This window comes from Neofelis nebulosa, chromosome 3, assembly GCF_028018385.1.
Source record: "Neofelis nebulosa isolate mNeoNeb1 chromosome 3, mNeoNeb1.pri, whole genome shotgun sequence".
Lineage (NCBI taxonomy): Eukaryota > Metazoa > Chordata > Mammalia > Carnivora > Felidae > Neofelis > Neofelis nebulosa.
In genome coordinates, this window is record NC_080784.1 from 82,900,306 (window position 1) to 82,917,498 (window position 17,193).

General features: G+C 40.5%; 1 protein-coding gene across 2 annotated transcripts in view; it reads right to left on the reverse strand.

Annotated features, from left to right (window-relative positions):
* Window positions 1-11,547: 11,547 nt before the first annotated feature.
* SMAD1 (SMAD family member 1) overlaps window positions 11,548-17,193 on the reverse strand; it is a 79,771-nt gene continuing 74,125 nt past the window's right edge. For both annotated transcript variants that reach the window (XM_058721259.1, XM_058721260.1), the window contains exons 6-7: window positions 16,745-17,001; window positions 11,548-12,928 (exon numbers count right to left, since the gene is read on the reverse strand). In XM_058721259.1, the coding sequence (XP_058577242.1) occupies window positions 12,785-12,928; window positions 16,745-17,001 (401 nt within the window). In that variant the 3' untranslated portion in view covers window positions 11,548-12,784. The remainder of the gene's footprint in view (window positions 12,929-16,744; window positions 17,002-17,193) is intronic.

Below are 17,193 nucleotides of genomic sequence, written 5' to 3' on the forward strand. Positions count from 1 at the left end.
CACCCCCAACCTCTCCATCCCCCCGCCCCATGCACATGGATGTATGAGGGCATGTGGGCTAGATGTTCTCCCTGGTTCTTCAAGTTCTCTCCTTCTTGAGGCTGCTGGGCTGCCTCCCCTTAGCTATTCACCAGGCTGGGCCACATCCTCCACTCTTAGAACCCCCTATTGTAGTCTTACAGTCAACAAATGCCCTTGATGAAAGATTATGGAATTTCACATCTGTAAATATTCACCTGCCTTCCTGAATCCCCTGTGTTGCTACTGAACACTATTCTGAAGAGGTAGAATATAAGAATCCCAAGGAAAGGAAGCTCAGATCTCACATTCAGACTCAGGGTGAGCCTTCCCTATGGAAAGAGCAAATCATGTTCAACTGTGAAAAGATAAAAATCATATTTAGAATAGCAGTTTCTGAAATATCAGATCATTATCAGCTTATTCCACCAAAAGATCGTTAAATCTTTAGGTAAATTCATTGTTTTTTTTTCAGACCAATGTACACTGAGTGTCTATCGTGCTCTGAGCCTCGGGTAGTGCGGAGAGACTAAGATAAGTGAGATACAGTCCTGCATTCAAACAGCAGCTAGTCCAGTGGAAGAATAGGAAGAGAAAATTGCACTAGGAACATGCATCACTTTAAATGGGAATAAGCTGAGGGTGTTATGGTAGCATAATGGCGGAGGGGGGATGGGGTTCCACCACTGCCCAGGACAGTGGCTGTCATGGGTGAGGACAACAAATTTTCCAGAGTGACTAGAGCTTAGGGCCTGCGAGGGGACAGGCTAGCAGGTGGGAGCAGTCAGACTATGCTCTGCAAGTAGGTGGCACTTCTCTGATCTCATTATTATACATGCCATATATGGTGATAAAACTTACCAGAGGATTTTCATCAGAGTAGAGTGATAACCCTGGAATTTTAGCAAGCGCATGTAGTGGATGGGTTAAAGATGGGGGAACCTGAGGCAGGTTAGTTAATGCTCTTTACACACATCTCTCTTTGGATGCTCTCCTGATGAAAGTTTTATTCGCCTAAGCCCCATGCTTATATGCCGGTTTTTGGTAAACATTTCTCCTTGCTCAATAGGTCATCAAGGTTTGCTGGGAGATGTTTGACCCCATGTTCCTCCATCATGATTTTGTTTTTAACCTCAGTTTGAACAAGAAATCACTTATATGGGCTCTTATACCCTGCATATGCGACCACAGATATATTTTAACTGAGAAATACCACACCTAACTAGAAAGAGCTCACAAATCTATTGTGAATGTACTTGCAGTTGGTACTAATTTGCAGTCTTTGAAACGGTGAGCATGGGTGCTGGCAATGCCACCATATTGGTTCAAATGTCTTAACATTTTCTTTTAGAATGCAAGCATTTACAGTTTTGTATGTTCAGAATTATGAATGCTATTCATATGTTACCACCAAGATGCTTTAGCTTGCCTCCCTCTACTCATGCTTTAATTCTAGAAACATTTTCTGGGCCCCTACCATATTCTCAGATAATGTTCAATGTTCTGTTGTGTAAGACAGAGAAGGTCCCCGATCAGGTGGTGATCTCTGGCGATGTGATGGAGAGTGCCTCGGGCGAGCAAGGATCCAAGGAAGTAATACCCAAGCAGGAGCCATTGTGCAAACAGCAGGGAGAGGAGCACTGGAGGGAGGGAGAATTAGTGGCTGGTGCAGAGGTACTCAGACGGGTAAGAACTTGGTGTGTCTGAGAATTTGGACTGGGGTGGGAGGAGGTCAGACAGGAGAGGTAAGCCAGAACCAGAGAGCATGGGACACCAAATCTCAAACCTAAGACCCAATGCCTTTTTAAAAAAGAATTGTAGTGCCCCTCCTGCGGCTCAAAAAGGAAATTCCTTTCTATGTTAATTTCACCTTCACTGTTTTAAAATTTAAAAACATATTAAGACTACAAAAGCTATCAAATTTCCCTAGGAACAATAAGAATGGTATTAAACCATGAATTCCTGCCCCTAGTTTGTAGGTGGCCAATGAATTGATGGACCTCATCTGCAATTTTTCCCATGAGAAGAGTGAGACCTCTCCTCCATGGCCCATGTTGATTATTACTTATTTTGTTGTAAGATTGCCATGGTAACCATAGTCTATCATTGGGAAATAATTTTTGCTTCGTATAGAAGTTCCCTCATCTCATCTCTCAACAGATGAGTATCATTAGTTCAAAATTTTTGCTCGTAAGTCCAAACTGGTATCATCAATCAACCATTAATTCCTGTTAAAGGAGTAATTTTAAAAAGCAATTTATAATAAAGTGCTTTGTATTTCAACACGTAAATGTTTAGGCACAACTCCGCTGGAAGACAGAAGTAAGCAGATAACGGCCCACTTAGGCAGAATCAACGTGCATGTGAAAGGATGTTGCAGTATGGGGCGCCTGGGTGGCTCAGTCGGTTAAGCGTCCGACTTCGGCTCAGGTCACGATCTCTCTGTCCGTGAGTTCGAGCCCCGCGTCGGGCTCTGGGGCAGATGGCTCAGAGCCTGGAGCCTGTTTCCGATTCTGTGTCTCCCTCTCTCTCTGCCCCTCCCCCGTTCATGCTCTGTCTCTCTCTGTCTCAAAAATAAAAAAAAAAAAAAAAAAAACGTTAAAAAAAGAAAGGATGTTGCAGTAATGATTCAAACATGGTCAGTGGCTCCTTCAGCAGTGAGGAGATTTTCTGAAATGGTGAACATTTCTAGGTAAAATTTGGAACAAAACACAGCACATCCTTTTCTATTTTGTACTTAATATGTAATATCAAGTCTGGATCCAGGCTCAGGTAATGATCAACAGGCAGAATGAAGGCTCATCCTGGGGCGCCTGGGGGGCTGAATCAGTTAAGGGTGGGGCTCTTAGTTTCAGTTCAGGTCATTGATCTCCTGGTTCCTGAGTTTAAGCCTTGTGTCGGGCTCCATACTGGCAGTGCAGAGCCTGCTTGGGATACTCTCTCCCTCCCCCGCTCATTCTCTCTCTCTTAAAATACATAAATAAGTTAAAAAAGAAAGAAAGAAAGAAAGAAAGAAAGAAAGAAAGAAAGCTCATCCTGTAGCTGCAGGACATCTAGCATACTTACCCCGCCCACTAAATGCCAGTCGCAGCACCCCTTCCCAATCACTATGATAATCATAATCCGATAAAACTCTAATCACCCCCTAGGAATGAGAACCACTGAGGCAGTGCCTCATGAGCCACAGGAGGGTTTGGAATTGATGCTAAGCACCTGTGGGAACTCAGTGAAAGCTTTTGTGCTAGGAAGTGACATGAACTGATTTGCGTTTTTATTTTATTTTTTTAATTTTTTTTAACGTTTATTTATTTTTGAGACAGAGAGAGACAGAGCATGAACAGGGGAGGGGCAGAGAGAGAGGGAGACACAGAATCTGAAACGGGCTCCAGGCTCTGAGCTGTCAGCACAGAGCCCGACACGGGGCTTGAACTCATGGACCGTGAGATCATGACCTGAGCCGAAGTCTGATGCTTAAGCGACTGAGCCACCCAGGCGCCCCCGATTTGCATTTTTAAAGGTTTTCCCTGGTGCCATGTGGAGAGTCAATTGTAGCAAGAGCAAGGTTAGTGACCCGGGAGACCAACCAGAAAGTGATGGTTGTGGTCCAGGTAAGAGATGATGGTGCCTTAGGCTAGGAAGGAAGGAGCAGAGATGGAAAGAAGTGGAGAAAGATGTGTTTTGAGGGTAGAGGCAATGGGATCTACAGATGGGATGGATGTGGGATGAGAAAAGATTTGTGGCTTTAGCAACTGCGTGAATGATGGTGGTCTTTACCAAGAAGGGGAAGAGCATGTGGGGGTGTGGCATGGGATCAAGTTCAGTTTTGGCCATGTTAAGTTTGAGATGTCACCCATGTGGAGATGTCAAGCAGGCACTTGGATGTCTGAGTTCCCAAGGGATGCCCCGGCTGGAGACACATCTGTGAGTCAATGGTATATAGAAGGTAATCAAAGCCATGGGATTGGAGAGTGGAAGAAGTCACCTTGGGAGGGAGGTGTATAAAGAGGAGAAGGACAGCTAGGACAGAGCCTTGGGGCCCTCCAACACCATTAAATGAGGCCTCTACTCTATTAATTATTCCATTAAGAGCAACACTGAAGTTTTTACATTAATTTTAATGGGAATATTTAATGATTAATGACACCAGTTTTGGCTTATGAACAAAAATTTTGGAACTAATTATACTCATTTATCAAAGCATGGAGATGTACTTCTTCATGAATTTCAAATTATTTCCCAATGCATAGAGTATGATTATCATAACAGTCTTGTGATACAAAAGTAGTAATTAATGTTTGAATTAAGGGCAGTCTACATAAGGGAGAACTTGGGCTTGCCTTCTCATGAAAAACTACAGATGAAGTCTATTAATCAATATTTATTGGCCCCCTACAGAATAGGCACTGAGGTTTTTCAGCTTAAAAATCACTTATATATTCTCTAAGGGAATTTGATGGATTCCTTTTTTTTTAATTTTAAAAATCTTCCTTTTTTATAGCTTTATTAAGATATAACTTTCATATCATGCAACTTTATCGTTTTTTAATTTGAAGGCAGTGAAGGTGAACTTTCAAATAGACACATATAGATTAAAAAATAAATCACCCTGGCAGCCTAACCAAACATAAGTATGGCAACTCCTGTTTATTGGGCACCAACTCAGGTACCAATATGACAAGCAGACTTGTCCCTCTTCACACATCACTGAAGGGTGTGACTCCCATTTTACAGAGAGAAACCCAGGGTCAAAGGACTGGAGAACTTCACAAGGATCACCAGAGATCACCAAGGGCCAGAGTCTGGATATAGGTCTCTGACTTGGACCCTTTCTCTGTCCCTTACTTCCTCTTGCTCCAGTCTCCTGAAAGACAGAAGCTCCAGTCTGGAATATATATAGGAACCCTCCATCCATTTTAAAGATAGATCAGGACACCTGGGTGGCTCAGTCAGTTAAGCATCTGACTCTTGACTTCTGCTCAGGGCATGATCTCAAAGTTCATGAGTTCAAGCCCCATTTGGGCTCTGTGCTTGAGATTCTCTCTCTTCCTGCCCCCCCCCCCCCACTCCACTGCTGCACCCCTGCTTGAACTTTCTCTCTCAAAATAAATAAATGAACTTAAAAAAAAAAAAGGTTGATCAGTGTCACAACCTATTTGGATTGGTGTCTCAATCATTGAAATTTTAAAGCGTTTTACTGTCACATAGGGGCACCTGGGTGTTTCAGTTGGTTAAGCGTCTGACTTTGGCTCAGGTCATGATCTCATGGCTCATGAGTTTGAGCCCCGTGTCAGGCTCTGTGCTGACAGCTCAGAGCCTGAAACCTGCTTTGGATTCTGTCTCCCTCTCTCCCTGCCCCTCTCCCACTCATTCTCTCTCTCTCTCTCTCAAAAATAAACACACACAAAAAAATAAAGGCTCTTTACTGTCACATGAGGATTAGATTTAGAGACATTTATTTCTTAGTGGTGTTACAGTTAATGCCTTATGCTTAAGTAGAATTACATATCCTATAAAGGTTAAATGGGTTTATCTTGTCTCCTTCCTCTCAAAAGGACTATGCAAATTTAAATTTCTAAATATACTTAGTCAAGTGAGGGGATGGAGCTGGAAAATTGGTAGGAACATGAGTTAATGGATTTTACTAGATACGAGTGGGTTATTAATATACGATGACTGGTAACTGGTAGAATCCGCTGTGTATTTAGGCAGACACCCAGGGCACAGTGACTGCCAGTTCACCCAGTTAGGAATCATACGCTTCCAGAAGTAGAATAGGAGGCTTCCATGTCCTGACCAGAGGAGACAGAATTACACTACCAAAATAAATCCTTGCCTACACAGGGATAAACAAGAATTTGGAATGTTGGAACGACACAGAAAAAGAATGGCTAAGGTTGTGGGGAAGGCATACACTGGATGTAAATTTCCAGTGGGGTGGCCTCTCAGCAGATGGAGGAGACTCTGGGTCAGAACTCTAGAGAAGCCCAAATCCTTTGGGATTAGTGACACTCTAAGGCAGGAGTTACGATTCTGAGACCGGGATTGGCAAATATTCAAGGTAGAATAACGTAGGATGGAACCAGGAATAAAGACATTATTTTAATATTGGAAAACACAAGGGTAAGAGGTATCCTAATAAGTGGCTAGTCTATAAATTAAGGGTGGATTAAGGAGTAATGTAAATCAATATTTGTAAGTACTCTGAAAGCAGTTATTTAGTAAATAGAATAAAACTGGCAATAGTGTTACATCAAGAATCTTCTGTCAAGAATCTATAGGTGGGATTCTTGTTGGAAGCAGCAGGAGAAAATGGACAAGATTTATATTTTATTAACATTAGCTGTGCTATACACACTGGCCACTGCTTTTTTTTTTCTTTAATGTTTATTATTGTTGTGGGGATTTAAAAAATTCTTACTGGGTTTCAAATCATCTACGATGTCCCAGAGATAAGAGTTCATTTATTAGGCCTGGGGCACATGGGTGGCTCAGTTGGTTAAGCATCTGACTTTGGCTCAGGTCATGATCTCACGGTTTGTGAGTTTGATCCCCGTGTCGGGCTCTGTGCTGACAGCTCGGAGCCTGGAGCCTGCTTCGGATTCTGTGTCTCCCTCTCTCTCTGACCCTCCCCACTCATGCTATGTCTCTCTATATTTATTTTTAATTTTTTTTAACACTTATTTTCGAGAGAGAGAGAGAGAGAGAGAGAGAGACAGAGTATGAGCAAGGGAGGGGCAGAAGGAGAGGGAGAATCAGAATTCGAAGCAGGTTCCAGGCTCCAAGCTGTCAGCACAGAGCCCAATGCAGGGCTCGAACCCACTAACTGCGAGATCATGACCTGAGCTGAAGTCAGACCCTCAACTGACTGAGCTACCCAGGTGCTCCAAACATTAAAAATTAAAAAAAAAAAAGAGTTTATTAGGCCTGTATTGATGAAGCCCTCTAGGTCATCGTCACCATTGTACCCAAGCCACTATTAAGCACTTACTGTGTGCCTGCTTCTGTGCCAAGTATTTAGTGCACATCACAGCATCACACAACCTGTGAGAGTGTGACTATTATTCTTCCATTTACAGATGATGAGACTGAAGCTCATACATTAATTCGCTTGCCTGAGATGACACAGCTGGAAGGTGACAGAGTCAGCATTAAAAAAAAAATGTCTATAATAATTCATGTGCCCGGACTCTTTATCACATCTGCAACATAACTATACATCCATGCAATGGAAATCCATGCAATGGAAATATGGTGGAGGTGAATTTATTCTGTCTCCATCTGACCCAAGACTAGAGGAAAAAACAAAATTTTCTCTCATTTTCTCACAAAATAGCTAGTCTTAAGGAATAACAGCAGCTTGATTTCAATTTGTTTTTTTTTTTTTTAACCTTTTAAAAACTTACTCTCCAAGGCTATCTTACTTTGATTTACTTGTCTTTGAGATCAAGGCAGGGGTGGGGGTAATTTACACATTGTCAGCTTTTCACAAAGTCTTCCTTAAAGCCATTCCTGAGCTTTTAAATATAACAGGACCCTGCCTTTTAAACTGCGATTGCATCTCGGTGAGAATGTATTATGGCTTTTCAGTTGCTAGCATTGAGCTTCCAGATCTTCCGTGAAGAGATTTTCAGTTCCAGTGCTTGGAAACTGTAGGCCTGATAATTCCCTCCAGCACCATCCTTGGGGACCACTGCCTTAAAAACCACTTAAGAATTGTGCGGATTTTAAAATTACAGTCAACAGACTCAATTAAAAAAAAGAGTTTCCAGTAAACTGCCTACAATCCCAATTCTCCCAGAAAAAATAAGAAATGTGTATGTAACAAAGAAATCAATGCACATTGAGACCAAACAGCTCGTCTTCTGCGTTGGGTGAAACCTGAGTTTTGAGATCTAAATCTGGTACGGTAATGTGCCAGGCATTCGGCACCATCCCCTCTGAGAAGTCTTCCCTGAGTCTTCGGGTCCAGGTTATACTCCCTTCTGTGCCCTCTGCTGTCACAGCACAATGTTATTGTGTCACTTATCTTCCTTTCTCATTAGAGTGCAAGCTGCGCAGGTAGGGCGGGGGATTTATTCGCTTTTATCACTCAGCACAATGGTTGGCACAGGGTTGGTGCCGATAACTGCTTAACAAATGGAGCCAATCACCTTGATGCTAGTGACTAACCTTTAGACCTGAATTTCCTATAGCATGCCGAATATCTCTATGCCGGGTTGTCATAACCACCTGGTTCAAGGATAAAGTAATTTAATCACCAACGGTTAGTACAGGTGACTTTCAGTTTCTTCCTTTTGTTTTCCTTAGACTTTAAAAATCTTTAGCGAACCACTATTGTTTGGTTAAAAGAAAATTACCTATAGAAATGGTGTATCTTTAAAAAAGTCAGGTATGGGGCTCCTGGGTAGCTCAGTTGGTTAAGTGTCTGACTCTTGATTTCAGCTCAGGTCATGATCTCATGGTCCTGCGGAGCCTGCTTGGGATTCTCTTTCTCTCTCTCTCTCTCTCTGCTCTTCCCCCACTCCTGCTTACTTGCACTCTCTTTCTCAAAATAAATAAGCAAGCATTTTTTAAAAAGTCAAGTATGTTCAGGGTGCCTGGGTGGCCCAGTCGGTTGAACGTCTGACTTCAGCCCAGGTCATGATCTCGTGGTCTGTGGGCTCGAGCCCCGCATCCGGCTCTGTGCTGAGAGCTCAGAGCCTGGAGCCTGCTTTGGATTCTGTGTCTCCTTCCCTCTGTCCCTCCCCCGCTCACGCTTGGTCTCTCTCTCTCTCTGTCAAAAATAAACATTAAAACATATAAAAATAAAATTTTAAAAATAAAAAAATAAATAAAAATTCAAGTATGTTCATACCATATTGCTTAAACCACGTATTCTTGCAGGCTGACAAAAACTCAAACTACATGAAGCGAAAGAGCGGATTAGCCATAAAGATTCTGGATCTAATGGTTATCCTTCGCAGGATAACCATTAACAGGAATGTGGCAGCGCTTGGTAAGTCCTACACCCTACAGTCTGGATGCCCTTAAAACTCTCTCTTATGTTCTCACCCCCAGCCCATAGAGCCAAAGAGGTGGTAGGGGCAATCCCAAGGTTTACCTTAGCTTCAGCCAGACACAGAAAAACTCTTCTAGTCTCAGCATTCCTACAGAACAGGTCCCTACGGAGACCACCTAATAGTGGCCAGAGGGACTGTTTGATAAATCCCACGGTAATCCTGTAGGTTGGAGGAATGTCTTCAGAAACTGGTGGGCAGATGCCGGGGTGGACCAAGCAACAGGTTATCTGTCACGTATACTTCTACTCAGACTGTTCTCTTGCCCAGAAGTTTCTCCAATTATGAAAATGCTTCCAACCTTCAAAGCTCAACCTTAAATACCACTTCCTCTGTAAAACCTTTATGGATCTCTTTACTCACTGAAGTCTGAACTGTATCTTCTTTCCTTTGTGCTTTTCCTTCTGCCTTATTTTATACTGTTTATATGTCTGCCAACTAACAACAGAAACATATATAATGGAATTAACTCTAAATTTTTAAGTCCTACCTGAATTGAAATTCTGATTCCCAGACTAACTAGCTAGGTGACTTTGGGCAAGTTATTTAGCTTCTGGGCTAGTTTCCTCATTTATAAGAAAAATGACAGGAGTTGAGGATAGAGTATTCTTTTATGTTCTTGTGTGGAAACTGCCTCACAGTGCTTGGCGTGGGAAGCCTTCACAAATCGCTAGCTTTCTTCTGTTGGGTTTCTCTGATCACTAGACTACATACTCCCTGAGGTCAGTCAGGATTCCCCACCATGCTTCTTACATATTTTAAAGGTAAGTAGTCTTCATCAAATGTTTGTTGATTTGAACTCTTTTCTGATTGCTTTCCCAGACAGTGAATTGGTCGTATTATTATCTATTGAGAAGTTCTAAGTGCTTCGCGTGTATTGACTTAATTTCCATGGTAACTCCAAGAGATAGGCTTTGTTGCTTCTATTTTATGGGTGATTAAACAGGTGCAGGAAACTTAAGGAACTCACTGGATGTCGGAAACGAGGGAGTGAGGAGCTCTAGGCCCTCCAATTCTAATCATCCCCGTTTGTGGTTTCTTGGTGGCAGGAAATAGGTCTACTATGCAACATCTCACATTGCTTTTTGTTTGAATTTGTTGAATTTAAAGTAATCCAAACAGTTGCTCTTTTTTTTCCCCCCTTAATCTGAAACTTCCAGGAGACTCAATAGTCTCCTATGACGACAATGACCTCTATCAAGATTTTACCAAAAACACAAATAATTGCACTTGAGCAGGAAGGACTCATTTACCATGCCGCAAATTCCTAGGGTCCCCCCTTCCAATAGGTTTCAATCTTCTGGATTATTTTGGAGTTTGACCCAGTCTATCTCCAAGCTGCCTACTAGTGTGCTACACCCAGTTAACAATTTGCATAACTGTACCAGCAAGCAGCCATGGGAACTGGGGGAAACAAAAAGTAGCTAACTGCTAGGAAGAGGGTGAGAAAAATGACCCTGGCTCTTTATTGTTGGACAATTTTCAGCGACACTTCGTTGTTGAAGCTCAATAGTTTTAATTTATTCATCTTCTCTAACTTTATTGTATCACACTAATCCCCATCATCACTCCTGATCACCCGTGAGAGGAATGACTTAGGGAAATGGGAAAATAGCACACAGGGGAGGGTTTAACAGTGACTCCCGTACTCACATGCAGTAATGTTTCCAGGGCATTTTCACACCTTTTCCTTCCAAAAGAGCTTCACCTCAACTTTGTGATAAGGAAACAGTGTCTCCTTTTTACAAGTGAGGGACCAGAGGTTCACTGAAGTTAAGTGACCCAGCAGATGCCCATAAACGTGTGCACTAATATAGGTATTCTATCCAGGGCTTTCTCCACTGGCACAATGTTTTTGGAGACAGCAAGATGCAGCAGAAGTTTCTGTTTGGTCACAGTTCGGGGCAGAAACGGGGCTATGGTAAACAACTGTGGGAAGGACGTATCAAAAGAAGAAGGGGTGGCATCGATGTGGCCAAGGGAAGAATCTAAGTCTTCTCAAGTCTGTGTCCTTCATGGGCAAACTGTCTGGGGTTGGGATGGGGGATGGGAGAGAGGACAGAGGATTCCCGTAGGAGGTGGATGGGCAAGCGAACACCGTCTGGCTGCAGTTTTGAGCTCTCCTTCTGGGCCAACGTTACACTTGCTTTTTTGTGTGAAGCTGAGATGCTGTAGAGTGTTGTCCATCTGGAATTGTTGGTGCTGCAATTCCTCACATAAACAAGTTTATACGGTTAGGTCTAAAATTCCAAATTTTGCTTTTTTCTTAATTTCCAAAGTTCCACACGTCCTTTTCTGATTTACAGGGATGCTGCCCTCTTCATGATTCAGTTTCCCTGTCTCTGTATTAGTAATTTAGTTTTTTATGTTTGGCAAAGAATTGACAGAAATCTCTCCGAAGATTCAGAAGTAAATCTGATTCATCCTAAAATCTAGCATGTGAAATAAGGAAATGACAAATTTTTAATCAAAGTAAGCAATAATGACAGGTTTATTTAAAATTTCCAGTAGAGAAAACCCACTAGTTTTGGAATAAAAGTACTCAATGTACGAGAGCATAAGTGAATATAAAAGATTAGCAGAAGAAAAATAAAACCAAACACAGTACAAAAAAAATCCTTAAAAGTTTGAAATGGATTTAAACAGGGATGTTCTTTAAATCCTCCAAATATTTAACAGTTGGTGAACAATTCACTTGAAAATTAAAGCCTGTTTCTGTAAACTCCATAAAAAACTGCTTATTAAATTGAAGCACTCCATACGGTTGGTATTGAGACATATAGGCAGTTGATTTCAGAGTAGCAGGAATTACTCATTTGCTCTCACAGTTACATGAATTAACCAGCTGCACAACTGCTTTTTGGAGAGGATGGGATAGAAGGCGCCCCCCCCAAAAAAAAAGAAAAAAAAAAAAAGAAAAGGATAAAATGTCTAAAAAATTGAAACACAGCAAAATTCAGGCATCAGTTTGTTTCTTGAAAGTCACAAACTGACTTTTTACAGTATATTCTACATTTGCAGTTGTCATTTCCCTCTCCCCCACCCCCTCAAATACTAAGTCCACTAGTCTAATCCATTCTTAACTTCCAAATATTCTGTACATATATATTTAGCAAAGAGCATATACCTAACATTATTCTGACAGCAGTATGGTCAGCGTACAATTTTAGAAAGATTACTATGTATATCATCAGGTTAAACTTTACTTAAAAAACAAACAAAACCCATTACTAAACAAATAGTTTTAAAATATTATGAAAACCCATGAAAATAAGACTCAACATGGGTTCTAAACCTGATAAAAACACACTTCAGAAAGACTATTAATGCTAAACTTCTGCCAAACGATGACCTTAAAGTGCCAAACACAAAAGAATCTCTTAGGACCATTTCTCTTAGGACCAAATAGATAATTTGTCCCTGGCTTGGCCATCTCTCCTTTAACTATACACGAAGTCCTGCTAAAAGTATGCATTTTAGTTGATTTTACAATAGAATGTTACAATGTAAACTAAACAGGTTCTCGATATCGACAGTATGTTACCAAGGTTTTTGTTTTTTTTTTTTTTAAATTTCTGAATCCAACAGTTGGTCACAGAGGTCAAGTATTATCAAGGCTCCTTTGTCAGTTCTTGATCGTGTCTGACTCATCCATCCTTCAAGTACATGCAAGGCTCAATAGTTTTCAAGAGGCAGAAGCCTGAGGCTGTTTAAGACACAGATGAAATAGGATTGTGAGGTGAACCCATCTGAGTAAGAACTTTATCCAGCCACTGGAGGGGGCCATGCAGGTGGATCTCAATCCAGCAGGGGGTGCTAGTAACATCCTGGCGGTGATATTCTGCTCCCCAACCCTAGAAGACACAGTGGAGGTCATTTAACTTGCTTCACTCCTTGATTAAACTTTTTAAGTAAGAAGAATTCAAGTAATCAGACACTCTTGATTAAAGACACAGATGCCTTCCATAAGACAGATGCTTGTGTGCACAAACACATACAGTATGGCAGGCAGTTTCAGGTGATGGGTACGTTCTAGGCTCCCTAAGTTCCCTCCACAGAATCAAAGTTAAGAAGCACTGGTCTTGGGGAATGAAAGTTTCAAATATATTATAAGGCTGTTTCATTTAACGAAGGCACCTTTTAACTTTTTATCATCAAGAAAATAAAGAAAAAGTCATGTTAGCCAAACTGACTTTCTGCTTCTTCCCTCCTCAGCCACTGAAGGTCCTCCTACCAACACAGAGCTCTTGATCTTTCAGTCTCTAAGCAAACGGGCAGAGGCACATACATATCCAGAAAGCTATTATGGACACTGAAGCATTGCTTTGAATCAATAGATTCCATTATACATTTGTACAAGAAGGTAGTCTGCCAGACATCTTCAGTATGACTGAATCGGGACACTAAAGTTGCAAAAGACAAAGGTAATTTTGCAACTGCAGTGATCAAAAACTCACTAGTGTGGTGGGCAATGGAATATAAAGCTCTGATAAACCCTTGTTTCATGAGGAATGTCAGAGAAGGCTGGGTTCTATTTATCTGATACCTATCTACTCCAGGAATTTCAAGAAGTACATATAAATATCAGAACTCTCAGGAAGAAGGTGTGATATACGAAGTGCATATGTATATACATTCATACATTTGTACAAATATCAATACACTGCTATGTTTAATTTAAAGGTATGTGTGCCTGTTTCCCCCATTAGACAGTAAGTTCTTTGAAGGCAGGGATCAGATCTTATTTATCTTCATCTCAAACATCTAGCACAGTGATTGGCACAAAGCAGAAGCTCTAGAAATACGTGTTCAGCTGAATGGACTTGGATTTTTCAGATATATGGGGAATTTACTGTGCAAATAATTTAGAAAATGTATGTTTTAAAGTCCAAGATAATCATCTTCAAAATGGCAAAAAGACTGGCTATTAAAATTAGCAAAATGACCTATATAATTTCTCTAAGATGCTAAGTGTGCAAGGGCAAGGTATAAAACCCTTATGGTTTTAATAAAGAACAATACCATATAAACACTATGCAAACTTGTTGTTGCAAATGTATAAGCAGCTGCCCTTCATCATGTCAGCAGGAGTTTTAAAACAAAATTTGTTCACCCTTAGCTTTCCAAATCCAGCTTCCCAGCTATGTCTATTATATCTTATATTAGCCTCCTTTCCAGTATATATCACGTTATTTTATAATTAAGCATATACTAGGCTGTAAGCATTTGTGAAGCTAGAAACTTTAAGGTGCTTCTTTTCATCTTTGTGTTAATTCTCTGGAATAGTGCTAAAAATATTTGCTGAATGAATGAAATCCAATACATTTTTAATGCATATCCTCGTATCATAAATACTCTTTACTAGTATAAAGTTTGTTTTTACTTGTGTAAATAATTAAAAATCTATAAAAGTAAAACCATTAAAAGTGACAGGGTAAACAATATGAAATGAGTTTGAAGAGAAATCCAACTGGAGCAGTAGAGTCATAGATTCTTCTTGAGTGGCCCTTCAAGAATAATAGACTCATCAAGGGAACTCTGTAATGATTACCACAGTTCCCAACTCTATCCACCCATTTTAAAGATGAACATGAGGAAGGGCAAAAGATCCCTGTGCCTTAATCACACAGTTAAAATAGCAGCTAAGGGGCGCCTGGGTGGCTCAGTTGGTTAAACGTCCGACTTCAGCTCCTGTCATGATGTCACGGTTCGGGAGTTTGAGCCCCTCGTGGGGCTCTATGCTGACAGCTCAAAGCCTGGAGCCTGCTTTGGATTCTAGGTCTCTCTCTCTGCCCCTCCCCCCACTCATGCTCTTTCTCACTCTCTCAAAAATAAATGTTAAAAAATAAATAAAATAAAATAAAATAAAATAAAATAAAATAAAATAAAATAAAATGGCAGATAAAACTAGAACCTGGGTTTCCTGACTCTTAATAGGTATTCTTAGGCGCCTGGGTGGCTAAGTTTGCTAAATGCCAGACTTCAGCTGAGGTCATGATCTCATGGTTCGTGCCCTGTGTTGGGCTCTGTGCTGACAGCTCAGAGCCTGGAGCCTGCTTCAGATTCTGTGTCTCCCTCTCTCTGCCCTTCTCTCGCTCACACTTTGTCTCTCTCTCTCTCTTTCAAAAATAAATAAACATTAAAAAAAAATAGGTATTCTTTCCTCAATACCAATAAAACAACAAATAAGGGGCACCTCGGTGGCTCAGTCAGTTAAGGGTCCAACTCTTGATCTCAGCTCAGGGCACGATCTCATGGTTCGTGAGACAGAGCCCTGAGCTGGGCTCTGTGGTGACAGCGCAAAGCCTATTCGGGATTCTCTCTCTGCCTCTTCCCTGCTTGTGCAAGCACGCACCCTCTCTCCCTCAAAATAAATCAACTGTAAAAAAAAAAATTAAAAAAAAAAAAAAACAACCCAACAAACAAAAACCATCGCTGGCAAGTCAGAGTCTTCATTTTAAAATTCATTTTAGCCAAATGCAAAGTCAAAAATTAAACCGTGAATGTTAATAGTGCATGAGAAAGATCTTTCCAGTCCCATAGGTACACAGCATATTGGTAAACTTCTTTAAAAGGTAAAAACCCTCCTTTAATACTAACAAGGTACCATACTCAGCCACACACACACATCACAAAACTGGTGAATTATGTTTCAAGAAAACCAACACCAGGAGAAAAAACTCAGAATCTGCTAATATGATTCAAGTAAGAAAAAAATGATATTCAGGGAAAGGCATCTTTGATCTAAAGGATGATTAACAAAGTAAGGTTCCAAAATTACCCTGTGTAATACATACATTACAAAACAGGTTTCACAACAAGTTGGGTGAGCTTCTGAAGAGAGGACATAAAAGGTGATTGCCTCACCCAAATATATAATTAGTTTTGTTTCTCAAGGTAACAGAGGATGAAATTTTATCTTTGAGTATTTAGAGACAAGTCAGTTACTAGAATAAGTTACAACTCATGAAATCTAGTCAGATATTTGATATTTAATTTTGACATCTTAAAATTTTTTTATTTCTTGGAGGTGGAAGAGAAGGGAGAAAGAGATCAATTATTGTGAGCAATGTCTTTAACCTTCTCCATCCTCAACCCTAACAACAGTCTTAGAACGAAGGTATCTACTGATCTTTGGGCAAGGGTCTTATTAACTTCTGAATTATAGGAAAACCATGAGGTTTTACTGGAACCATTAAAAAAAACCTGACCTATCACAAATAAACCCCAGCATGGTGAACTTTTATTTAAAAAAGATCACTCATTTATTGCTGAAACAAAAGCAACAAATGTTATCATCATAAAGGTACTAAAAACGCAGAATGAAAAAGGAAGGGGGGTTTGTTTACTGAATTAATCTTTTAAGAAAATCGTGCATTTAAATTATATATGTTAAATATACAACAAAACATATTCTTATGGTATTACAGTAGCTAAAATAGTGCTTATTTGAAGAGGAAAAAGTTATTAAAGCCTGCTACACTGTTGACATTTAAATACAAACACTCCTATATTCTAATTGTATCCTAATAACTGACATCCTCACTAAAGTTTAAAAAATGCCTAGGTAATATGTTGGCTTCTATGGACATATATCAAGAGGATATAGATTTATATACTGCGAGAAAGCACAGCAAACATGTTAAAGCCTAAGCAGAGGACATACTTACTTTTACAAAGCTCATGCGGATAGTACACATTTTAGTGAGCTCATAGACTGTCTCGAAGCCATGGTTCACAGACTGTGCCAATAACTGAGCGAATTCTTGGTTATTAAAAATTTTCAAACTACACCCACTAGGGATCTTGCAAACAGTAGTGGGGTGAAATCCATGATGGTAGTTGCAGTTCCGACTTTGCACAAAGATGCTGCTGTCGCTGAGGCATTCGGCATACACTTCCCCTCCCACATAGTAAAGATGCACTCCTGTAGGAAGACAAGGGACGGATCATATTCATTATCATTTCTCACAGCTGAAAGGCATCTGTGTCTCTTCAATGTATGAATTCGCATGGATTTAAACTTTGGTTTTTCTCTAAATCTTGTACAGCTGATAAAATCTTAGTTAACCGTATTAGCTAATACAATGTCCTTTTGTTAACGTGTATGTCTAAGAGG